Here is a 24,707-nt window from a genome sequence, read left to right on the forward strand (position 1 = left end):
GGGCCTCTCTGCCCCGCCCCTCACTGGGCCTCTCTGCCCCGCTCCTCACTGGGCCTCTCTGCCCCGCCCCTCACTGGGCCTCTCTGCCCCCGCCCCTCACTGGGCCTCTCTGCCCCCGCCCCTCACTGGGCCTCTCTGCCCCGCCCCTCACTGGGCCTCTCTGCCCCCGCCCCTCACTGGGCCTCTCTGCCCCGCCCCTCACTGGGCCTCTCTGCCCCCGCCCCTCACTGGGCCTCTCTGCCCCGCCCCTCACTGGGCCTCTCTGCCCCGCCCCTCACTGGCTCCACCGGCCTGCCAGGAAGCGGGGTGTCAGGGCGCAGAGTGGGAAACTACACCGCGTGCCGGACCTCTGCCCCTCTCCTCACTGGGCCTCTCTGCCCCGCCCCTCGCTGGGCCTCTCTGCCCCGCCCCTCGCTGGGCCTCTCTGCCCCGCCCCTCGCTGGACCTCTCTGCCCCGCTCCTCACTGGCTCCACCGGCCTGCCAGGGCGCAGAGTGGGAAAGTACACCGCGTACCCGACCCTGTGCCAGGAACTCGACAGGCTCTCTTCTCGAACTCCCAGAGGGTGAGAGTGGGTGCTAGTAAAGGGTAGACCCAACCGCTCTCTCCTCTGCGTAAGCTAGTGACTTAGTGACTGACCTTGCATCCAGAGGACCTTGTAGCTCTGCTTCTGGAAAACCAAACACCCGGGGACCTTTGGCTGTGTTACTAGGCAACCCCCACCACAACCACCCCGAGGGGGTGCACCTCACCTGGGCACAGACAGCTGTGGCTGCCAGAACTCTGAGGTTCCCTGAGAAGTATGGCTCTTGGAACCGAGCCTGTCCCTGGCAGGGACCTTGGAAGCAACGTCTGGGACTGTCACAAGAAATGCTGGCTCCTGTTAGGGACTTTGGTCTTCCTAGCCACCTGAGCTGTCTCAGAGACTGGCTCCTGGTCCCCTTTGAGGACGCCTCCCACCGAGGGAGCAGTGGGTGTACCTGCCACATCTCCTGCCAGGGCTCGGGAGACCTGTGGGTCTGTCAATTGTGCCCAAAGAAGCCCTCTTATGCGGCACTGCACGTGAACTATCACCTGTCCCACCACTGAAGAAAGTAAGACTCAGGGTGGCTAGTACTTTGCCGGTGTCCATGGCAGGCAGGTGGCCGGGCTGGGAGTGGACCTGGATAGGTCTGACTTCAAAGTCCACGCCATTCCAGCCCCGTTGTCTGAGTGTGAAGGCGAGCAGACGGAAAGATGGACGCCGGAGGACGTGAGGACCACACTCGTGCACCGCCCTGCGGCGGGCGCCATAGGAACCGCTTCCCAGAGACCCGAGCCTGCATCCTGGATGTAAGCAGAGCCGTGCCTCTCTGTGCTTCCGCGGCCCCAGAGAAAGCAGATGTGCTTTTATGGTCCTCACTCGCTGTGTGGTCCCCCCCCCCCCCTGCCACCACCGGCAGTGCTCAGGTGCCTGCTTCTCCAAGCAAAGGCATCCGTCCACTCACATTTGGTCACTAAATGTTGGTCAGTCGAGGGGGTTGGTGTACTGAGTGCGTTGGGTTTAGATTTCAAAAGAGCACGGTCCTTCTCAGCTGTCCCAGTGTGTATGCTCAGAGCCCCCAGTCCTTTGCTCTGGTTTGAACGTCCCTCCCCGTCTGACCGGGATGCCGATGGCCATGTCCCCCTCATCCTTGGATATGCACCTCGGAGAACGTTTGGCTTTTCTCTCACGTTCCTTCCCCCATCGATTCCTTCAGCGGGCTGAACGTCAGTTGCTTTCACTTCCTCCAAAGGCCCTTCTCTCCGGATATATCCAAGGACAGCCCTTGCAGCCCAGCAGACAGAGCAGTGACTCCCCATCTTCGGGATCAACCCATCCTGGCCCTCAACTCCTTCTCCCAACACAGACACAGCCGTCCTTCCCGCCACACGCACCGCCTTCTACCCCCTCGTTCTGTCCTGGTCCCAAAGGTCTTCCTTCCCGCCCTTGGGGAGGCGACAGACACGTAAGCGGTACCTTCTTCTGGAAACATCCCCACCCACCCGCCCACCCTAGAAGAACAACATCCCTCTTCTCCGGGGTTCCCTCCCGGACCGAACTCTCACCAGAGGGTGCCCTGTCCTCCTTGGCTGCCCCACTCTGCCGTGTCTCCGGGAAGCTTGGCTCGGGGGCTGGTCCCCCCCGGATCAGAGAGGGCTGCCTCCTTCTCCGTGGCTGTGCCAGAGCGACCCGGTGTGAGGCCGCTGTGGAAGGAGCCACACTCTCCCCGGACACTCCAGGGACCACGCCACATCCCAGCATCTCTTCCTCGCAATCGAGATGCAAGACCGCGGACGGACAGACGCCCCCCTCTTTGGCCATCAGCTGCTGACCCCAGATGCACACGGACCTGGAGGGTTATGCTGACTGGGGCCTGACTTTGGGTTCAGGTCACAGGGGCACTTGCAAGCCACTGCGGCCAACAGACTCTGAACGCACAGGGCACACAGTTCACGGAGACGTATGTACAAGGCCCGTGTCCGGCGGGGCACCCACGCCGCGGCCAGGGGACACGCGCAGTGCCGTGGCGCGAGCCTGTCCCCGGACAGGGCGGAGGCTCCCCCGCTGCCCAGTGTCTGCTAATTGCACTTGGTTTCCTGGTGGCCAGGTCTCTGCCCCGCGGGCTCTGGAAGGTACCACAAGGGGGGACGCAGGTGTCACCCCAATCTTGACCGCATCCCTGCCGTCCCTGCAGTCCCTGCAGCTATGCCCGGCCGGGCCCCAGCTGTCGCTCCAAAAGGCCTCCCGCCAAGCTGCCGTCGGGTGTGTGTGGATGCTGGCCTCGGTCTTGGGCTTGGAATAGCTTGTTTGCCGTTGAATTTTGGTTTGAGTGGGGTGTTCGGGGAGCCAGAGGGACTCAGTTTATTCCGTGAGCTCTTTTTCTGTTCTGTGGGATGAAAAAGAAGAAGTTGATACGACACAAGAACACAGAGTTATGATGGTGGGAGAGCCCCTGGACTGTCTGCTCCCACCTGTCCCAACTGCTGTCCTGACCGCCCCAGCGGAGCCCCCTAAGGCAGTGGTCCCCAACCTTTTTTGGGCCACGGACCAGTTTAATGTCAGAAAATATTTTCACGGACCGGCCTTTAGGGTGGGATGGATAAATGTATCACGTGACCGAGACAAGCGTCAAGAGTGAATCTTAGACAGATGTAACAGAGGGTATCTGGTCATTTTTTTAAAACTAAAACATCGTTCAGACTTAGATATAAATAAAACAGAAATAATGTAAGTTATTTATTCTTTCTCTGCGAACTGGTACCAAATGAAACCGGTCCGCGGCCCGGGGGCCTTAGAGTCTAAGGGACCTCCCTTGCCAATGCCGGGGAAGAAGACACAGGAAGGGGGAGCCTGTCCCCCAATGCCTCCCGCCCCCATGGCTTCCCCACCCCAATCTGATGAGACCAGGCAACGCTCCCCAGCTCCCTGCACAAACATGGAATGAACTTGTCTCAAGTGCTGACCTAAACACTGGGGCCCAGAAGCGACAAGGCAGAGCCCTTGAGTGCAGGGGTCCAGCTGAGGGTGCCCACAAGGACATCGGGCAGGGACACAGCATCAGAGCTCGGCCCTGGGAGTCCAGGCAGCGTGTCGATATTGCGGGCATCCCCAGAGCTCACTCACGGGGCTCTCCTCCTGGGCTGGATTCAGGGGAAGAACTCTAGACTCAGGGGCCCTGGCAGCCCCCAGCTCCACGGTGGGCACACAGAACAGGGAGAGCGGGGAAGGGCAGGCGACCAGGGTGAGACACGCAGGGCCCAGTGATCTGAGCAGGACCAGCTGCTGGGTGGCTCCCCTCTGGAGGTCCCTGAGCTCGGTGTGGGCATGAGAACTAGGCTGAGGACAGAGGCCGAGGGCGGGGCGGGGCGGGGCATAGAGCCAGGGCCTCTTCCCATGAGCCTCCTGAGAGTTTCATATGCAGCACATGGACTCACCCACCACCCTCCTGCTCCTGCAGACCCCAGACCCCAGAAGCCCCCTCTGGTATGGACCCTGTGGTGGAGTTAGTGGTCCACAGGCCACAGAGAACACCAGTTGCTAAAGCCAAAATGAAAAGAACATTTAGAAAAAAAAATCACAAACCCCCTTTTCCAAGATGAAATGCAACAGGGGAATCAACCAGGTCCCATTGTTGATTCTTCTTTACAATCGGGGGGGGGGGAGGGCTGGGACTCAACCGGGAGCCCAAGGGGGCCCAGGCCAGCAAGCTGGAGCTCCTCCCCCCAGGCTCTCACTCCCAAGGAGCGTAACAGTCAGCGGCCCGTTTTTTATCTGAAAACGAAAGGATACCCACCCGAGTTCTTGGCTCCCTGACGTCATCAAGGCCACAGAATGAATGCTAGTGAGAAAAACAAAAAAAGGAACAAAAACTATAAAATAAGATCAAAAGAAAATGAGGCAGAAAAAGAAAAAGAAAAGGAAAGAAAAGAAAAAAGGAAAAAGATGTAAGACTGGTAGAATGGAATCCAGTGACTCAGCATTTTACAAGACGCAGGGATTAGGTTGGGAAAGAGAAACGGGAAGTCAGCCGTGTTCAGGAGCTGGTGTCACCTGGAAAAGCCGCCCGTCCCGTGGGGCTAGGGGGGAACCCCAAACGCCTGCTACTTCAGACCGGGGAGACTTATAGAAGGGGACCGGGACTTCGTGGTGCTGAGATGTGGCTCCTTTGCAGACTGTGGGCAGGGCAGTACATATCACAGAAGGACCCGACTGGTCAGGGTTGGTGGCTGCCACCAAAGGGCCTGACAGGGCCCACTCCAAGTCAGCGGTCACCAGTCCAACCTGCAGGCACAGGGGACCCCTGCCCCTACTCCAACCCTGCTCGGGCTCCCTGTCCCAAGAGAGTCCCTGTTTTAAGATTTTTTTTTTTTCCTGCCATTTGATTCGTCTGCTTTAAAAAGGAAAAACAAAATAGCAGGGAAATGGCGTCAAAGGAAGGGAAACAATACAGGTCCGTTTGAGAATAGGCTTCTGTTGTTTCTTTTCTTATTCACGACTCCTTTCGTTCAAAAAGAACGGGTGCGTTAGGAGAAACATCTCAACATCATCTGCGGCTTTTAAAAATAACTCTCGTTGTTGTGTTTTTTCCCCCTAAAAGAAGGCAATGGCTTCGCAATATTAGTTATTTTAAAAAATCCAAATCCAGAGTAAAAAGAGCCAGAAAGAGGGTTCCAGCATTTCCCGGGCACTCTCCCCGGCTCAAGGCCTGTCCCACCGGATTCAAAAAGTTTGATCAGGGAGAACACGCATGTTGTGGCATGTGTCAGGCCTTTTCTCGGCCGTACTGTGTGCTCTGTGGCTCATTTTGCAGACAAAGCCTCAAAGCTGGCTGGGAGACAGGCAGAGCCTGGGCTGGTAGCCCGCCCACCTGGTCCGGGCCCTGGGCTTGACCACCCACCTGCTCAGTCTCATGGAGTCTCCCTCACTCCTCACCACTACCCTCACAGGTGGGAGCGGAGGGGTAAACACCCCAGAGTCTCAGGACACACACCCCCTGCCCCCGCTGGGGGAGGGGGCAAAGCCAGGCGTGGAAGCCGGATACATGTGTCCACAAAGTCAGGTTGTCCCCAGAGAGAAACTCCAAATTGAATTACAGTGGAGATGCCCCCCCCCCGGTCCTCCAGGCAGGAAGGTTTGGGGGTGTGGGCATCTGACAGGGGTGCACTCTAGGGAAACGGAAATTCCCCCCAGGGGCTTCCAGGCTGCTGGCAGGAGGAGACCTGGCCCAGGGCCGGGTGGTGGGTGGGCAGTCCTCCAGTCTTGACCCTCTGCTGCCCTCCCGTGGACACTGTGGGCAGTCCAGGCCTGGAGGAATGATGCCAGCAGGTGATGGACTGGGCCCGCAAGAGGGTCTATCCTGCGGGAAAGCTAAATCTCAGGAGAGAAAGCAAGCTTCTATTGCTGGGGTGGCCTCTGAGGGGCCGTCTATGTCTCTGGCCACATTGTGTTTGGTTCTAGGACGGGGAGAGACCGTCAGCTCATTGTCAGAGCCCGGAAGCGGGCCCTCTGGTGGTGGCCCTGCTCTTTCCAAGGCATGAGTGGGCTTCCCCGCTCACAAGGTCCCCCTCAGACAGCTGAGGCCCACCAATGCCCTTTCTCCTCCCCCAGGGTGATGGCACCTTGCCCTTCCAGACTCAGCCTGGGGTCACCTCCTGGGGCACGCTGTCCCCTGCTGACCCTCCAGATGGGGCAAGAGCCCTTGCCCAGGGCACACACCCTAGCTCATCTCTGTGACATAAAACTTGCCATTATGGGTATTTTCTCTACTCATGTGTCATTCATTCTTGCCCTGTTCCGTGGCAAGAATTGTCCTGGATGCAGAAATGCCAAAACGCTGGCCCCTGTCCTCAAAGAATCCACGGCCATCGGGCAGACACCTGGAGGTGGTCAGTGTCATGACAAAGAAGCCACACAAACATGGTCCTGAAGAGGACGCATCTGTCTTCCTGGACCAACGGCGTGGCGGAGAGGCCAGTGAGGTGGCTGTGACATCCCTGGAGACCCCAGCTGTCCCTTCCCACTGGAGGGGTCAGGGACACGTGTCTGAACCTTCCTCAGGCTCAGTTTCCTCGCCCATCAGGTGGCCATCATGGCACAGAGATGGGGCCGCGTGTCACCCGTGACAGGCCAGCCCTGCTTTTTTCTGGGAGAGGAGAGACTTTCGAGGACACACACCACTGGCTCCGCCCATAGAGATCACTGAAGGTGAATGAGTCCCCGGGAGAGAAGCAATGTCTGCAGCTGGCTTTTTGCTCAGGAAACAGGGTCGCCTCATCCTCACTCAGGGGTGGCGGCAGAGGGGTTCAGCGGAAGGTCTTTGTGGGGGGAAAAGGCATCCCTCACGCCCCACACACGTTGATCCCCAACTGCACCTTTCGTCCCTAGAAAAATGCTTGAAGGAGCTATTTCCTGGACTTGCCATTTCGGGGGGCACAGGGCAGATGTGGGTGGCTCTCGGGCACCAGGACTGGGCAGGAGAGAAGGAGGGACCCTGCGCTCCTGTCTCAGGGACACAAACCCAGTGGGGCCTCGGGCTCCAGGACTGGGCAGGAGAGAAGGAGGGACCCTGTGCTCCCGTCTCAGGGACAGGAACCCAGTGGCTCTCGGGCACCAGGACTGGGCAGGAGAGAAGGAGGGACCCTGTGCTCCCGTCTCAGGGACAGGAACCCAGTGGCTCTCAGGCACCAGGACTGGGCAGGAGAGAAGGAGGGACCCTGCGCTGCCGTCTCAGGGACAGGAACCCAGTGGCTCTCGGGCTCCAGGACTGGGCAGGAGAGAAGGAGGGACCCTGTGCTCCCGTCTCAGGGACACGAACCCAGTGGCTCTCGGGCACCAGGACTGGGCAGGAGAGAAGGAGGGACCCTGCACTGCCGTCTCAGGGACAGGAACCCAGTGGGGCCTCGGGCTCCGTCTGACCACCCACCTTTTCCTCCAGCTCCTTCAGGTGTCGCCGCTGGAGCTCCAGCTTGTCCTCCAGCTCCCGGATTCTCTGCAAACATCGCGTCACGCGTCAGAGGCAGGGAACTCCCAGGCTCTACCCTCATCTCCCTCGCCTGTCCAGGAGTGGCACAGACGCCGGGGAGCCCATGAGCGCCGAGCCGGCAGTCCGCCGAGCGCGTCCACGCACACAGGCCGGTCTCACCACCGCCAGGGCTGAGAATGAGAGCCCTTCTGGCACCCAGGGGGGCTCGGTGGACCCCCGGGAGAGCCCTGCTCTGACCTCACTCCCTGCAGGTTGCTTTGGCCTGCTCCCGGAGTGCGTGGAAATAGAATTACACAGTGTGGACCCTTAAGACAGAAGCTCTTTAAATTGTAAACATCAAGCCTGGACCAAGCCACAGAGGCGCCCTGGCCACGATCAGGGATTTAAAGTGGCACCCAACTCCACGCTTTCATTTAGCCGGACTCCGGGAGTGGGGGCAGGGATGGGCAGGGGGTGGCCATGGCTGCAGGGTCCACCCCAGACTCTCCCGGAGTGCCTGAGATGTCCTGGTGTTAGCACCGAAAGTCCAGGGCCCCGGGAACCCTGCCTGGCACTGCATCTGCTGAATGTCCCTTGGGCATCACCCACCCTCCCTCGGTGGCTTATTGATCCGTCCCCTCCAGTCCCACAGGGCGTCTCGGCATCACCCACCCTCCCTCGGTGGCTTATTAATCCATCCCCTCCAGTCCCACAGGGCGTCCCCCCCAGGGGGGCTGACAAGTACAGCCCTTCCAGTTTGTCATAGGCCCAATAGCTTCCATCACCTCTCAAGTGCTGGCACCCCCAGACGACGGCCCAGCAGGCTGCGGGCGGGCAGAGCCGGGCCGTAGGTGGGGGCCTCCCTCACTGGGGGTGCTGTCAGGCTGAGGAGGCGGCTCAGGTCAACGTGGTTGCACAGACCCTCCCCCAGGGCCAAGAAGTCCCCCCCACACATGTAGGGCAGGAACTCTCGACCGCAGCCCAGCGTCACCTGGAAAGCTTGCAGGAATGCCGATCGCTGGGTTCCCCACCCCCAGAGTGTTGACCAGCCATTCTGGGGGCAGAGAGCCCGAGAACCTCATTCCCCACAAGTTCTGGGAGCTGCAGATGTGGCTGGCCTGGGGACCCCACTTTGAGAAGCACCCCTGAGGGCACAATCAACCACTCAGCAAATACTGCTCGATGTGCCCAGGACCTGTTTCTGGCCCGGGAGAGAGCCCAAGTCCCCCCTTCACAAAGTCTGTGACCCAGTCAGCATCAGACAGTGGCCGCGTACGAGCACAGAGAAGGTGCCCCGGTGAACACGGGTGTCACGGACCATCTACGGGGAAACCAGCAGGGGTGACGGGGTGGGGGGTGCTGTGTCCTACGGGTGCCCAGGGAAGGCCGTGGTCGAGCAGAAAGGTGAGGAGGGTGGGGCGCTGAGCTGCAGGCTGGGGGAGCCCAGGGGAGGCACAGAGCCCAGCCGGGCCCCAGGGTGTCGTGGTGAGCAGTGGCCAGAGCCCAGGGGATCTGGGAGGCCCCCATGAGGAGCTCACAGGTGTGGGGGTGTCCCGCGGAGCCCGGGAAGGGTTCTAAGCAGGGAAAGGATGAGATTTCTGATTTTAGAAAGATTAGGAGGGCAGCAAAACAGGATGCATTAGAATGGAAGAGCCTTGAACAAACTGAGGCCTCAGGTGTGGGGCCTCGACATTCACTCCACCCGCCAAGCTCTGGTCCCCGACCCATCAAGTGGGGGGAGGGAGTCCTGGCCACGTTGGAGGCCTTAGTGAGTGACTGGGTGCCACGCTCAGAGCAGCGCTGGCTCAGAGAACGTTCTCCACAAAGGACGGGGACACCGGCAATTCCTAATCCTCTTCCACCTGAGGGAAACCACGAGTGGCCAAGAGGGTCCCCCCCAGGGTCCCCTTTACAGGGCGGGGAGGCAGAGAGCGTCCAAGGATGGGCGCAGAACGCAGCAAGACCCTGGCGTGGATCCTGGCTTCACACTCAACCTGCCGATGGACTCTGGGGAGTCCTGTGATCTCTCTCTCAGCCGACACCTTTCTTCCGTACTGTCTGCAAAGTGACCCCGTGGCCCTGAGGGTCAAGTGAGGACCTGAGGATGGTGCCTTGTAAACTACAGTGCTCGGGGGCAGGGCGGACAATGCTTTGTGGCTTTCAAAGGTTTTGCACGAATCCCCCAGGAGTAAATTCAACCGAGCTTTCAAATTCACCCAAGAAGCTGGCTCTCCTAGTCTTTCCTGACATCCATGCTCAGGTAATAATGAGGGTCAGTCTCTCATCAGGATGTGGGAGGCCAGAGGAGCAGTAGTTAAGAGTTTCATGGTCTGATGACCTGATTCACATCCCAGCTCTGTCACTTCCTGGCTGTGTGACCTTGAGCAAGTTGCTTACCCTCTCTGAGCCTCCCTGTGAACTTGCATCCATGGTTCCCACTCATGGTGTTGGTGTGAGCTTCACTCAACCAATGTTTATGAAGCCCCATCTACGGGCCAGCACTAGTCTGTCTCCCCACTCTGGAATATAGACTTTACAAGCACAAGTGCCATGTCCCCAGCACCTCGGGAAGTGCTTAGTACACCGATATTAGAAAAATTACAAACAAAAATAGTGCGATGAGAGAGAGGCAGACAATGCCCTTGTAGAGGTCAGCACGAGGACTCCGGATGTCAGGCTAAGTGACCCAGACTTGATCCTCTGGGCAATGGGGAGCCAAGGAGGGTCTTTGGGGAGGGGTGGTGCTGTGCTTGCTGTGCTGTATGTGAGGAAGTGGCACGGTCAGGGAGTGGCATAGCAGGGGGAGGGACAGGGTCCCGGGCAGGTATTGCAAGGGCTGTGGTCCCAGCAGATGTCTCTGCAGGCCAGCAGGTGCTAGGACGCTGGACATAGTGGCACAGGTGTGACCACAGGGGTGAGTGTGAGGGGGGAGGATGCAGTGGCCATCTGGGCGTGCCTTCGCCTGCCGCCCGCCCTCACTCTCACCCTCACCTGCCGCCGACCCTCACCCTCACCCTCACCTGCCGCCCACCCTCACCCTCACCCTCACCTGCCGCCCGCCCTTGCCCTCGTCTGCTGCCCGCCATCACCTGCCTCCTGCCCCCGCCCTTGCCTGTCGCCCGCCCTCGCCCTCGCCCTCACCCTCACCCTCACCCTCACCTGCCGCCCGCCCTCGCCCTCACCTGCCGCCTGCCCTCACCTGCCTCCTGCCCCCGCCCTCGCCTGCCCCCGCCCCCGCCCTCGCCTGCCCCCCCCCCCCGCCCTCGCCTGCCCCCGCCCTCACCCTCACCTGCTGCGCCTGCTGCAGCAGCTCCATGCGCTCCCGCAGGACCTGGCTGTCGAACTCGCGGCTCTGCCTCAGGATCTGCCTGCGCACCTTCTCCACGGCCGCCTGCAGGTCCTCCCGCTGGCCCGCGCTCAGCGCCTCCCCGGCCCTCTGCCCTGGCTCCTGCTGCAGCGCGTTGTACAGCGTGGCCTCCAGCTCCTGGATTTTCTGAGCCGCCCAAATCAGACAGTGGACAGTCACAAATGGGTGGACGGTAACAGCCAGCACCCTGGCCAGCGCCCTGCAGCCCAGAGAGGCAGAGGCGGGAAGGAGCTGTGTGCCAACGCCTAGGGACCCAGCCAGAAGCAGTGTGGGAGCCCCTCCCAGCCTCTGCCAGTCCCTCCCAGCCCCTCCCAGACCCTGCCAAGCCCTGCCAGCCCCTCCCAGCCCCTCCCAGACCCTGCCAGCCCCTCCCAGCCCCTCCCAGACCCTGCCAGCCCCTCCCAGTCCCTCCCAGACCCTGCCAGTCCCTCCCAGGCCCTGCCAGTCCCTCCCAGGCCCTCCCAGCCCCTGTCAGTCCCTCCCAGGCCCTGCCAGTCCCTCCCAGTCCCTCCCGGCCCCTGCCAGTCCCTCCAGGGCCCTGCCAGTCCCTCCCAGCCTCTGCCAGTCCCTCCCAGCCCCTGCCAAGCCCTCCCAGCCCCTCCCAGGCCCTGCCAGCCCCTCCCAGCCCCTCCCAGCCCCTGCCAGCCCCTCCCAGGCCCTCCCAGCCCCTCCCAGCCCCTGCCAGGCCCTCCCAGCCCCTCCCAGCCCCTCCCAGGCCCTGCCAGCCCCTCCCAGGCCCTGCCAGTCACTCCCAGTCCCTCCCAGGCCCTGCCAGTCCCTCCCAGCCCCTGCCAGCCCCTCCCAGTCCCTCCCAGGCCCTGCCAGCCCCTCCCAGCCCCTGCCAGTCCCTCCTAGCCCCTGCCAGCCCCTCCCAGCCCCTGCCAGGCCCTCCCAGCCCCTCCTAGCCCCTCCCAGCCCCTCCCAGCCCCTGCCAGCCCCTCCTAGCCCCTGCCAGCCCCTCCCAGCCCCTGCCAGCCCCTCCCAGGCCCGTGCACACATTGCTGAGAATGCCTCTTAATCCACAGGCAATAAGAACAAATAACCATAACCACCCCTTAAAGGGAAGTTTAATCCAACCAGTCCTCACTTTGCCCTGGTTTGTGATTTACTCCTGACCTTGGGACCAAGTCCCCCACTCCCTCATCACAGTGCTGAGGGGGGGCTACCGCTCAAGTCGCTCACACTGGGTTTTCAGCTGGCTACGCAGGAATGCTATTTTAACCCAAAGCAAATAGTGACAATGTTCTAGTTGGGCCCTGTGCCCTCAAAAACGAAGAGACCCTTTGTTAGCAAAGCAAGCGGATGAGAGGCTGGCAGCCAGCCGGAGGGCCCTTGGACGGACAGCTCAGGGTTTTAACCATTAGTGAAGGTCCTTCCTCTCAACTGCACAGCAAGGCACTGACACGCAGTGATCTTCTGGGGATGTCCGAGGACAAAAGAATCTCCTTCTCCACCTCCTCTCGGCCCCCACCGCCTCCCTACCTAAGGAAGAGCTCCCCGTCCTAAAACAGCCTAGAGCGGGCACCAGTGTGGACGGAAACTGAGAAGAAGAGGCGAGAGCTGGTTTGAGGCAGGGCATCAACACGGGTGCCCTGGGCTGCTGTGTGGCCACCTCGGGCTTCAGCAGTCGTGAGAACTCCCTGACGGAGTTCGGGGTGGTCAGGCCAGGGCCGAGTTCCCGCCCCACGCTCAGCACTTCCCCTGACTCTGCCCCAGCGGTCACCCCCGGGAAGTGAGAAGGGGGGAGTCTGCTCACCGGCATGCCAGGTGGGTCTCCATGGGGGCTCCACACGGAGCAGGAGCTCGCCTGTGCCAGCCGCTCAGCCCGTCTGCATTCAGTGGCCCCGCTCCCCGGGGTCCCCCTGTCACCAGCTCCCAGCCGGGACCCCACCACCCATCTCCGGAAGCTCCACTGAGGACCGGCCCCGTCTCACTCAGCCCTGTGACAAAGGAGCGCCGGGCTCCCTCCTGCCGGGCACGTGGCACTGCCACCCTCTCGGCACATTTACTGCCCTGACTGCTGGAGTCAGTCCAGCACTGGTTCAGAACACCTGTCTCATCATGGGCCTGAAACCCCACTCCAGGCCCCGGAACCATCTGTGGGTGTGAATGTAGCAGGGTCAGCACGCAGAGGGGCCACAGAGCCAGGCCCCTGAGGGTGCCCCGGGGCCTTCCTGCACAGGGTCCTCTGACCACAGAGGGTGGACACTAGGGTTTTCCACTGTGTGTTGGGAAACACCTGTCGCAGAAGGTGTCCCTTGAACAGAGAGCCCCGTGGTCCAGTGAACCCTGCAAACCGCTCGCTCACGTTCCTCTCCGCGGCCCGGCCCACCTTTCGCGTATTAAGGACCAAACGAGTCCGTCAGAGTTTTCCAAACATGTTCTATTGCGGCCCTCCACCCCCACTTTTGGCCTGAATCCTGTAACGTCTCCTGAAATTGCATTCCTCAGATTTGGGTGGGACATTCTAGGCAAGGGCAGGGAGGCAGGACAGAAAGGACGTGGAATGCAGGGACGGAGGGCGTTTGCTACAGGACCTGGACGGCTCAGGACCCAGGAAAACCAACATCATGAGAGGGGGTGGGAGGGGGTGGGAGGGGGCGAGAGGAGGGGGCGGGAGGGGGTGGGAGGGGGAGGTGGGAGGGGGCGGGAGAGGGTGAGAGGAGGAGGGGGCGAGAGGAGGGGGCGGGAGGGGGTGGGAGGGGAGGCGAGAGGGGGCGGGAGGGCGAGAGGAGGAACGGGCGAGAGGAGGGGGCGGGAGGGGGTGGGAGGGGAGGCGAGAGGGGGCGGGAGGGGGAGGTGGGAGGGGGCGGGAGGGGGCGGGGTACATTCACATTTATAAATCGCCCTGAAACGCTGTTCTAACGTGCGTGCCTGGAAATAAGGTCGGCGAGAGGAGATGCCGCATCTTGGGGCCCCTGGGCTGACTCAGTCCGTTCTGACTCTCACGCCTCGGAACCAGGACACGAAGGGCCCAGAGTCACACCGAGCCCTGGCTCCCTGCGCCCCGTCTCCCTGGAGGTGCTCACAGAATGGGGGGGTGAACGTTGTCAGTGACTGACCACACTTCTCAGGCAGGAGCCCAGAAGGACCTGAACGGCAAGTGATCTGGTCAAAGGTTTGCTCCTGACGTGCACGATGCCGCTGCCTCTTGCAGGGAGCCGCATTGAACGCCAAGTTCTCCTGCCATGGGGGCACCCCGGAAAGGCCCACCGTCATTGTGTCACCTCGTCCCCCCCCCCCAGAGAGGATTTCCCTCCGTGCCAGAAGCACTCACTCAGCTGAGTGTCCTCAAAGACATGCGACATACGACCCTGAACACGATCCTTTACGTTAGTCACCGGGAAACCCTGAGCCAATCTTGTGGCAAAAAAGCAAAACAATATTGCCAAGGACCTGACAATGAGTAATTCTTGCTCTGATGACTGGTCAGCTCCCACTCACGACTTTACCTCTGTGTCCCTTTGTGACTATCTCTGTTTCCTATTTGTAGAAACACTTGCTTTGAGGTTTTAAGCATAAATACCTATTTAAGTATAAAAAACCCTAAGATAGGATTTTCCCCTTATTTGTCTGAACTGATCACTAGAATTGAACACACATGTCTAAAGAAACAAACCATCAAGCTATCTAGGTTTGAAAACCATGACTTGTTTCGGAAAACCAACAACGGCCATTCCCGTCACAAGGCAGAGGGAGTGTGTCAGTGGCTCCCACAGAGCGCTAGCGAGGAGGTCAAACGCAGTCTCAGCCCCAAAGGAGAAAGCACCCAGGCCGCTGATTTTATAGAGCCGAGTGCCCACCCGCTCCGGTCCTACCAGGTACGCCTGGTCCAGGGCCTGCTTCCTGTAGTCCAGCTCCTCCTCCAGGTAGCCCTTCTGCCTGCTGAACAGGTCCTGCGAAGGAGGCGGCGCCACGATCAAGAGCAGCAGGAGCGGGTCCCAGCCTGGCCCCTCAGAGCCACCCTGCTCCCCTTGGCTACAGCCACCGCCTCCCCGTGTTGGGGATGAGAGCTGGGGACCTCGGGTGAGACGGGTTGGTGTCTGTCCTACTCATAAGTCTGCCCGTCTTACAGCCACATGTGCAGGGACAGAACGCCACTTATCCCTAAAGAAAGAGAGGTCCAGGCGTGTCTCTCTCCGGCTCTCGTGGCCTGCAAGGGGACGGTGGAGCTGACAGCCCGTCTGTGTGTCTCCCCATCCGTGTGTCTCTGGGAGCCCCATCCGTGCATCTCTGGGAGCCCTGTCCCTGCATCTCCAGGAGCCCCATCTGTGCGTCTCTGGGGCCCCCCATCTGTGTGTCTCTGGAGCCCCGTCTGCATCTCTGGAGCCCTGTCCGTGTGTCTCCAGAGCCCCGTGTGCATCTCCGGGCCTCCTGTCTGCATCTCCGGAACCCCGTCTGCATCTCCGGAACCCCGTCTGCATCTCTGGAGCCCTGTCCGTGTATCTCGGAGCCCAGTCTGCATCTCCGGGAGCCCTGTCTGTAAGTCTCTGGGCACCCTGTCTGTGTCTCCGGGGGCCCTGTCTGTAAGTCTCTGGGCACCCTGTCTGTGTCTCCAGGGGCCCTGTCTGCGCCTCTGGAGTCCCGTCTGTGTGTCTGCAGAGCCCCTGGGCCAAGCACCTCTGATTCACCAGGGTACCTCTCCCGATGTCACGCTGCACCGTGGCTGCCGCTCGGGAGCACATGGCCCCCTGGGCTTGCCGGCCGCTCCTTGCAGCAGGGTCCCCCTTTACTTTCTGCGGAACCTCTAAACCAGGCGTGGGTAGCAGAGCCTCCCCAAATATATAGCAAGGAGTTAAGGAAGTGGGTGGATGATAGGTAATTACCCAGCACAGCACCGTGGCAAAAGCAACAGAAACACATGCAAATAAGTGGTACGAACACACGCACGCACGTCCCCAGGGGTGGCACCGGGCTCCCTCAGCCTCCGCCCTCCTCGGGCTCCAGGCTCTTACCTTTTCCTTCTCCAGGTCCAGCATCTTCTGGGTCAGTGCCGCCTCTGTCCCCTCTATCTGCTTCAGCCACTGGAAAAGAGCAGGGACAGACGGGGCAGCAATGAGACCCCCGCCCACTGGGGCTTCGGCCAAGGCTAGGCGTGCAGGGCACACCTCTCAGACGGGGCTCCTGGCTCCGAGGGGCAGGGTCCCTGTCACATCCCAGGGCGGTCCTCACAATGCACAGATGTCACTGCTGTGATGGACGTCTGCTCAGGGATGGGCTGGGTCATGGACACCCTCGCCCATGCGTGTGCCCGTCCACAGGTGGGTGTGGGTGTGCGTGCCCGGGCGAGCCGGTAGGCACGGGGAGCAGCAGCACGCAGCGGGCTCCAGAGCGGACGGCTGCGTGTGAGCTTGGGGTTCTGCAGCCGGGCAGTGACGTCCCTGAGACCAGTCCCTCAAGCGCCCCGCTGGTGGCTTGGTGCCTGGGACCTCATCTCACAGCCGCCCCTTGGAGAGGGGCAGCCTCGCCCCGTTCTGCAGGTGAGGCCGTGGCGTTCAGCCACTGGTCCAGGGTCACACAGGTGGGGAGTGGGTTTGGAGCCCCGCCCTCAGCACTGCCCCGTGCAGCCCCCCACCGCGGGCACGGCTGAGCAGCCCGGATCGCCTTGGGACACGGGCAGAAGCGGAGGTCTGGCTGTGCAGGGGGTGCAGGCTGTGAGGGCCCCACGTGGGCGGAGAACCAGGGCACGAGGGGGCGGGGAGCCCATGTGGCGGCGCCCACCATGGGGGGTAGGACACGGCCACTGATCCTTGGGGTGTTGGAATGCAGGTGACTCCCAGGGAGGAGCTCACCTGAGAGACAGGAGGAGGCCCACCTGACAGAGTGACCAGGCATGTGCCAGGGTCCAGGCTGGACAGCAGGTAGGAATGTGTGTGTGTGACCTCCTCGTTGCTAAAGCCAGCAGACCCCTCCCTGCCCCGAGCACCTGTGGACCCTGCCCCTCCCCTGCCCCTAGGCCCCCTTAGCTGCCAGGTGCTCCCGGCTCCTCCACCCGACTCTTGGTTTCCTCGGAACCCTGCCCTCGGCCGCGCCCCTTCACTCTGGACTGCCCACGCTCTCTCTGCTTCCTCTGAGATGTCTCCCCTCCAGCCTGCCGTGCCCCGCCATACCCCTGTGCACATCTCTGATGCCTCCAGGGTCCCCCCTTCACCCAAACCAGGAAGCCAGGACCTTGGTCTCTCCCCACACTCCCCTTCCCGTACGCTGTTCCTGCCCCCTCTCTCAGACCCAGCCACCTGCTCCCTCCCCGCGGCCACCACCCCTGAGGCCCCGTCTCTGCCTCCAAGCGCCCTCAGAATCTCTCTCCTGTCCCGCCTGCCCGCCTGCCAGCCTGTGAGTTCTCTCACATGTATCCACGTGGAACTTCCCTGCTCCTGGTTAAAGCCCCTCAAGTACATCCCACATCCTAGTCTCTCTTGACAACCTCTGGCCCACAAACAAGCTTCACCTCAGGGCCTTTGCACATGCTGGCTTTCACTGCCGGCTCTCCCAACCCCAGCCTCAGCCCCAGGCCTGTAGTGAACTGTCCCTATTCCAGCCTCCGGGCTGGGGAGTGGCCAACTTCTCCAGGAGGCGTGCCCCGCTGCCCGAGTCCATGGGGTCAGGAGCCCTTCATGGATCCCCACGTCCCTTGTGAATGCCCATCACGGCCCTCACCTGACAGACTGCTGCTGTCCATCCCCCTCCCATGCTAGCCCTCCAAAAGTGGGGACCACAGGGGACACGTCCTGTTAAATGTCCTGACCCAGCACAGGACCAGGCAGGAAGGTGCTTAACCAACATTTACTGAATGAGGAGGATGAGGGTGTGGAGGACCAGTGGGGGCTGTGCTGCCCCCCGGGAGGGGACGAGGCTTGAGAAAGCTATCATCACAGAGGGCCCCCTCTCGCTCGGCCCCAAGCGTGCCCCGAGCCAGCAGCAGGGTCCGGCGTCCCACACAGCACCGTAAGACGTTGCTGAGAGCATGTGCGGCGTCTTAGGAATGGGCGAGCATAGTTTGGATGTGAGAGAAATATTTCATTTTTAATACCTTAGTGTAAGCCAGGGGTAGTCAACCTTTTTATACCTACCGCCCACTTTTGTATCTCTGTTAGTAGTAAAATTTTCTAACCACCCACCGGTTCCACAGTAATGGTGATTTATAAAGTAGGGAAATAACTTTATAAAATTTATAAAGTAGAGTTACAGCAAGTTAAAGCATATAATAAAAATTACTTACCAAGTACTTTATGTCGGATTTTCACTAAGTCTGGCAGAATAAATCTTTATAAAACAACTTACTATAGTTAAATCTTTTTTTTTTTTTCTTTTTACAGGGACAGAGAGAGAGTCAGAGAGAGGGATAGATAGAGACAGAAAGACAGGAACGGAGAGAGATGAGAAGCATCAATCATCAGTTTTTCGTTGCGACACCTTAGTTGTTCATTGATTGCTTTCTCATATGTGCCTTGACCGCAGGCCTTCAGCAGACTGAGCAACCCCTTGCTTGAGCCAGTGACCTTGGGTCTAAGCTGGTGAGCATTTTTTATTTTTCTCAAGCCAGATGAGCCTGCACTCAAGCTGGCAACCTCGGGGTCTCAAACCTGGGTCCTCAGCATCCCAGTCCAACGCTTTATCCACTGCGCTACCGCCTAGTCAGGCTAAATCTATCTTTTATTTATACTTTGGTTGCTCCACTACCGCCCACCATGAAAGCTGGAACGCCCACTAGTGGGCGATAGGGACCAGGTTGACTACCACTGGTATAAGCAGTCATGAAACGAATAAAATTAAAGTGGGGTAAAAATTCAGTGTCAAGTTATCAGGACAAACTATTCTCAGAACCGGTTTTGTAGAACATGATGTTAGGTTTTTCCTGTTGTTAAACAAAATCATCTGACACACATTCTGCGTGTGTGTGTGTGTGTGTGTGTCTATAAGACCTTGACAAGTTCTTTTTAGCAAGTAAGAGAGTAAATGAGAACAGAAACTCAGGCCGCGAGCACCTTGGGCAGGTGAGGTCACCAATCTCCTATCAGAGTGTCTGCCCGTGTCTGCTGGGCCTCATACAGGGAGTGAAGGGTGAAAACTGAAAGCTCAGGGCTCTGCATCACCCTCCACCGGGAGGGGCTGCGGACAGGGGCGCCTGCCTCTCCCCACCCCCAGGGGAGAGGGGAGTCAGCCCCGCAGGACTGGAGGAGACTCCGTGGGAAGACTCCACCCCCCCAGCCCTCACAACCCACAGGTGCAGGGTCTGCTCCCCAGAGCTGAGTGGTGGGGGTGGAAGTTCACCCAACTTCCCCTTCAGAAAAGGGTCCCAAGGCCTCGACCCCAGGCCAACGACCAGGAAGTCTAACTGGGTGGGGCACAGACCCAAGCCGCCTTCTCTGATCCCTTGTTCCCAGTAGGAACCTGGAAGCTTTTTATTTTTTTTTATTTTTTTATTTTTTTATTTTTTTCATTTTTCTGAAGCTGGAAACAGGGAGAGACAGTCAGACAGACTCCCGCATGCGCCCGACCGGGATCCACCCGGCCCGCCCACCAGGGGCGGTGCTCTGCCCCCCAGGGGGCGATGCTCTGCCCATCCTGGGCGTCGCCATATTGTGACCAGAGCCACTCTAGCGCCTGAGGCAGAGGCCACAGAGCCATGCCCAGCGCCCGGGCCATCTCTGCTCCAATGGAGCCTTGGCTGCGGGAGGGGAAGAGAGAGACAGAGAGGAAAGCGCGGCGGAGGGGTGGAGAAGCAAATGGGAGCTTCTCCTGTGTGCCCTGGCCGGGAATCGAACCCGGGTCCTCCGCACGCTAGGCCGACGCTCTACCGCTGAGCCAACCAGCCAGGGCGAACCTGGAAGCTTTTTAAAACTGCCCTCTTTCTGATTGGTTTTGAACTTGAGGGAAAGCCGTGTGACTCACCATCACCTGTAAGCCCTCCAGGGTCCCATGTTCAGGCTTCTCTGCAGGGCACATGCGGTGCTGGGGGCGAGGGAGCCAGATGCGGTCCCTGACGCTGGGCTTGGCTAACCAGAGGCCATGAGGAGGGCGAGCCCCTGGGGCACGGTGCGTGCACAGCAAAGCCACCCAGGAACACCACGGCCACCCCCAAGCAGTCTGAGTGGCGCTCCACGCACAGGCTATGGAAGCAGCTTGGTGCCTCTAGCTAGAAAACCGAAGCTGACCTGCTTGGCCAGACACTAGTCTGAGTGACAGTTTTTAAGCTGCTGTGTAGTGAGGAGTCATGGGCAGGGCCTCTCAGCGCTCACCAGCTCCAGGGTGACCACTTGTCCCTGTGTGCTGGGGAAGGTCCCTACTTCAGCACCAAGATCCCCACGTCTCAGGAAACCCTGAGCAAACCGGACAGTGGTCACCCCAGCTGTCTTGTCATGGCCCCCAGCCTGTCCCACTGACCCACTCTGCTTTGGGGGCTCACTCGCAGCACCAACATCCCCCCTAAGGGGAGACAGACTGCAACTCAGATACAGGGCAGGGAGAGAAAACACCCGTCTAAGGCCAGTCCCCAAACACTGTCCCAAATTGGGACCTGGGCCCCGCCCACTGGGCAGAGTCCTTGGGCCCCTTCAACATGAGCCCCAGAACGCCCCCCAGGCTCCCACCCCCACACATGGGATTTCGGGAGGAGCTGCCAGGCGAGGGAGTCTGGCACAACTCCTAGCGTTTAGGGCACAGAGCATGGCGCCAGGCAACCGGGCTTGGCAGGATTCTGGGGGTCAGGGGCAGATGGGCAGCGGCTGGAAGGGGTCAGAGAAAGTGGGTGGGGTGACGAGGACAAGTGGACAGTAGCCACGTGCCTAACAGGCCCCATTTCCCCAGCTATCAAGGAGAATGAATGGTTGCTGATCTCACAGAGTCGCTGAAAGGGGTGGAGCCCAAAGGACCTAAGGCGGGACCCAAGGCTGTGGGTCTGGAAGGCTCGCCATCGCCATTGGCTGGGGTGTGGGGCGGAGCCTGTCACGAGAACTCTGGGGGAGGCTGGGAACTACCTCTAGGAGACAGGGGAACAGAGAGAGAAAGAACCGCCCTCTCACACCCACGCCCCGGTCCCCCCCCCAGAGCCAGCACACACCCCCACCCCTGTCACTGTCTACTCCTGCTCCTCGCTCACTGTCCACAGAGCATTGGTCACACACCTGTAGGACCCACGCTTTGGCCCAGGTGCTGAGTAGCAATGCTTGGCTCTGCGCCAACATGCCACGTGGTAATCCCACACCAACCCTGCCTGGCACGTGGCTCTCAGCTGTGGCTCAGGGAGACAAGAGACCCGCCGGCAGAAGGCCATGCAGTTGGCACAAGGTGGGCTGACCATCCACCCGGGGTGAGGGGGGCCCTCTGAGGACGAGGTGCGTCTGGCACGGCCGTGTCCTTCGGGTGGTCTTCTCGGGGACTGTTTGAGCGAGTGCTGAGTGAACTGACCATAAGGGCTCACTCCACACTTTACATAACACAGCCCGAGCCCTGTCACGGGAGGCGACAGTCACGTGCAGAGTTGTTGGTGAAAGGGACGGCCGCTGAATGTACACCATGTGCGGAACACTGCATGGCGACCCGCATCTCATGAGCCTCCCCACACGCCAGCCAGGTGAGTCCTCATCACCCCCTCTTTTCACCTGCGGACACAGACTCAGCCAGGTGAGTGACTTGGGAGTCCTCACTTACCACCCGTGTGACCCCGGGCAAGGAGGCTTTGCCATGAGTCTGTTGGCAAGATTCAGTGGCCTTTACGTGATGGGGGAGGGTGGGTGGACACTCAGGGAAGAAACTCCTCCTATTTTAAAGGCCTTCCCAAAGATTCCAGAGGAGCCCTGATTAAGACGGTTCACACCTCGTTGTTATAAAACTGGCATTTCAGACTCAAACTCGCATGCTTTGGAAGGTCAAGATCTGCAGGTGGGACTAAAAGATCCTAAACTAACCCGCGTGCAAGGCAAGCACTCCAGGGCTGTGTTTTTAACAAACGTGGCAAAAAAAAGTTACTATCTTTACTACGCAAAGCACGCAGGGAAGTCAGTATGAAAAAGTGTAATTACGACAAACACGGAAGGAATGAATGAACGAATGACAGACCGGAAGGAAAACGGTCAGAAGAAAGGCAATCACCGTCCACAAGGGAGAAGAAAACGGGTAACACACGAGAAACACTCAGAAGCACACACACAAACGAAAACAAAGACGACGACATCACAGGACCTCCACCCGTCACCGCGTCCTACAGCGGCGACCTCGTCCCCAGAAACCGTTCTGACGGTTGCAAAGCGCTTACAAGAGCGGGCGTGGGAAAATCCGGAAAGAAGGTCACCCCACGTTGGGGACGGCTTCCTCGACGGTCCCCGGGTTTTCTACAAGCGGCCCTAGTGCTGCGCCATCAGAAATCACGAGACGGAAGGCACGCACGGGGCGCAGGAAGACGCGGAGGGACACCCACGCACGCAGCCGCCGCACGGAGCGGACCGCCGGCGGCTTGTGTCTCGCGTGTCTGCTGGGCAGCGCGGACCAGGTGACGCACAGGAACGCCGCTGGGCTCTACCTTTTCACACAGGGCCAGCACAGTCCCGGCTTGGATGATGACCACCTGCTCCTCGTTCCTCAGGTTCTAGAACACAAAAACGGCCAGGGCGTTGGGCACTGGCTCCTGTGGGCCACCGGTGCCGGACGTCAGCCCGGGGCCGGCCTCTCAAGGCAGAGACGTCCTGCGTGAGGATCGGCCCTCTGCTCGGGAGCGCGGCCCTCTGTGATGGCAGAAACCTCGAGGGATCCCCCTTTCTTTCTGGGTGCTCATGGTTACGCTTTCCGCCCTCCTCATTCCCGGGGCGAGGAGGGCAACCTCACCGGCGAGCCCCGCTGCTGACCAGCGCCCAGCCAGCCCCCACCCCGGCAGGAGCACAGCCACACAAAAGCCTCACACCGTCCTTCTTAGATAGAGCTCTTAAGTCAACAAGGACAGAGATAGAAACAAGACAGAAGCCACAGAGAGCACGCCCGAACCGGAACAAGAACACGGAACCAGGGACCGGCCGCTCATAGTTACCCCGTTATCGCCAAGGATATCTAACTTCTTCATAAGTTCAGAAATATTCACGTCCTGGAAGAGACGTCCAGCATTCATTTCGGGGCGAGCCACAGAGAACCTGCGTCCATCCGCACTCTGGGGCCACAGTCCTCGCTCCCCCCCCCCCCCCGTGGCTCCTCACCCTCCTCCTCTCTGCCTGTGGGCAGCAGGGCCGGGGAACCCGAGCAGCACCTTCAGGGCAGTAGGGTGGGGGCGGCCTAGGAACCGGTGCTTTGGGGCTGCCTTCTAGAAGCCATCCCTGCTTTCTAGAAAGGCCATGGCTTCCGGTGGGTCACAAGGCCCGTCTCTGTGCCCGGGGGGGGGGGGGGGGGGCAGCGGGACTCCAGGCCCAGAGCAAACACTCAGCTGTTAGCACAACCACAGCCACCCTGTCCAAAGCACTCCCTGCCGGACAGGCACATCTCTCGTCTAACTGACCCCCACCCCCGCTTCACCGTGTGGATGCGGCCATGCAGCTCTCATGGGGTAGGACTGAGGCTCTAAGAGGTTACGGGGCCAGAGCTGCAACACGGTCAAGGTGGGGGCCGCGCTCAAGGCCACACCCCAAGCCTCCGTTCTATGAACATGGTACAAAGAGTCACAATTGGAGACTAGAATAGTGAACCACAATTTGCTAGAATAGTGAACCACAGCCTTCAAAATACAGTAGGAGGGGTGTGGGGGGGTCTCTCTCATTAAAACGAAGCCCATCCCTGGCAGGAGGGCACCCCCCCTTTGGAGCCGTGGAGTGGCCCTTGGCCGGTGGCAGCAGCAGAGGCACCCCCGGGCACGGGCACGCTACCTTAACTCCTTCCTGGTGACAGAACAGCTGGAGGGCGCTGCTGTTGTTCTCCGGGAAGGCGCCGATTTGGAGGTTAAATGCTGGCGACCTCCGCTCTCTCTCCTGGGGAAAAGATTTGGTTTAAAAGACAGAACTTCACTGAGGTTTTAACCACTTGCCATTTTATGTTTTTCCCCTCCACAGTCCTCAGCAAAACCAAGGAATTCCAGCCGGCCAAGACGGCGCCACACCGCGCACATTCGGACTACGACATCCTTGTCCGCGGCACGGCATCACGTCGGGTCTCTGCACCCAGAAGGGTCTCCCAGGGACACCTGTTCACCTCTTACCTATGTAGTGGGGAAGAAACGGTTAACAGAGGACCAGGGGAGAGATGGAAGGCCAGGAAGTCACACTCCACCAGTAAATATTCGATAATGACAAGTGCCAAAGGCCACCAGCGATGGTACACATCCTGTGCCCGGGGCACGGCCTCATGTCTGTGATCTTCTACACGCAGCCCCACAAGGCAATGGAGGAGAGGGGCAGGGCGAGGACCCTAGCTTCGCGGATTTTTAAATATAACCTTCTGACTTCGGTCACTGTTTTGTTTTTGAACCACGCTAACACACCGAGGACCCTTCTCTCCCTGCCTTGGAGGGATGGCCAAGTCTCAATCACTAAGGAAGGAAAAGCAAGCGTTTGCCCAGCAGACGTACTTATTAATCATCCATGAGGTGACACGTATTTAGAAAGGATGAGAGAGGCCCGAGGGCTGATGGGAATGGAGCTCCGGAGCGAACAGTCCTCTGGTCTCGAAGGCTCCCTACACTGCCCAGGGCTGCCCTGACACCTCAAGCCACAGGTGTGTGTGCCGGCAGAGAAGGCCTTTTCAAGCTGTATGCTGAAATCAAGCTGCTGTGCTCTGCTCAGAATTACAGCAAGAGAAGCAGGCTTTGGACCGTTCCTGCAGACGGACCCCCGCCACGGCCCCCCCGCCACGGACCCCAAGGGCTTCTTCCGTCACTGAGGTGAG

General features: G+C 60.0%; 2 protein-coding genes across 2 annotated transcripts in view; both read right to left on the reverse strand.

Moving 5' to 3' along the window:
- C5H4orf50 (chromosome 5 C4orf50 homolog) overlaps positions 1 to 1,959 on the reverse strand; it is a 60,222-nt gene extending 58,263 nt beyond the window's left edge. Inside the window, exon 1 of the mRNA XM_066233104.1 lies at positions 752 to 1,959. The gene's annotated coding sequence lies outside the window, so the exon portion shown is untranslated. The remainder of the gene's footprint in view (positions 1 to 751) is intronic.
- A 531-nt stretch (positions 1,960 to 2,490) lies between these two features.
- JAKMIP1 (janus kinase and microtubule interacting protein 1) overlaps positions 2,491 to 24,707 on the reverse strand; it is an 88,335-nt gene continuing 66,118 nt past the window's right edge. Inside the window, exons 14-22 of the mRNA XM_066233301.1 lie at positions 23,693 to 23,794; positions 22,870 to 22,923; positions 22,369 to 22,434; positions 15,806 to 15,874; positions 14,669 to 14,746; positions 10,773 to 10,976; positions 7,445 to 7,510; positions 4,316 to 4,360; positions 2,491 to 2,908 (exon numbers count right to left, since the gene is read on the reverse strand). Of these exons, the coding sequence (XP_066089398.1) occupies positions 2,879 to 2,908; positions 4,316 to 4,360; positions 7,445 to 7,510; positions 10,773 to 10,976; positions 14,669 to 14,746; positions 15,806 to 15,874; positions 22,369 to 22,434; positions 22,870 to 22,923; positions 23,693 to 23,794 (714 nt within the window). The 3' untranslated portion in view covers positions 2,491 to 2,878. The remainder of the gene's footprint in view (positions 2,909 to 4,315; positions 4,361 to 7,444; positions 7,511 to 10,772; positions 10,977 to 14,668; positions 14,747 to 15,805; positions 15,875 to 22,368; positions 22,435 to 22,869; positions 22,924 to 23,692; positions 23,795 to 24,707) is intronic.

Source organism: Saccopteryx bilineata, chromosome 5, assembly GCF_036850765.1.
Source record: "Saccopteryx bilineata isolate mSacBil1 chromosome 5, mSacBil1_pri_phased_curated, whole genome shotgun sequence".
Classification (NCBI taxonomy): Eukaryota; Metazoa; Chordata; class Mammalia; order Chiroptera; family Emballonuridae; genus Saccopteryx; species Saccopteryx bilineata.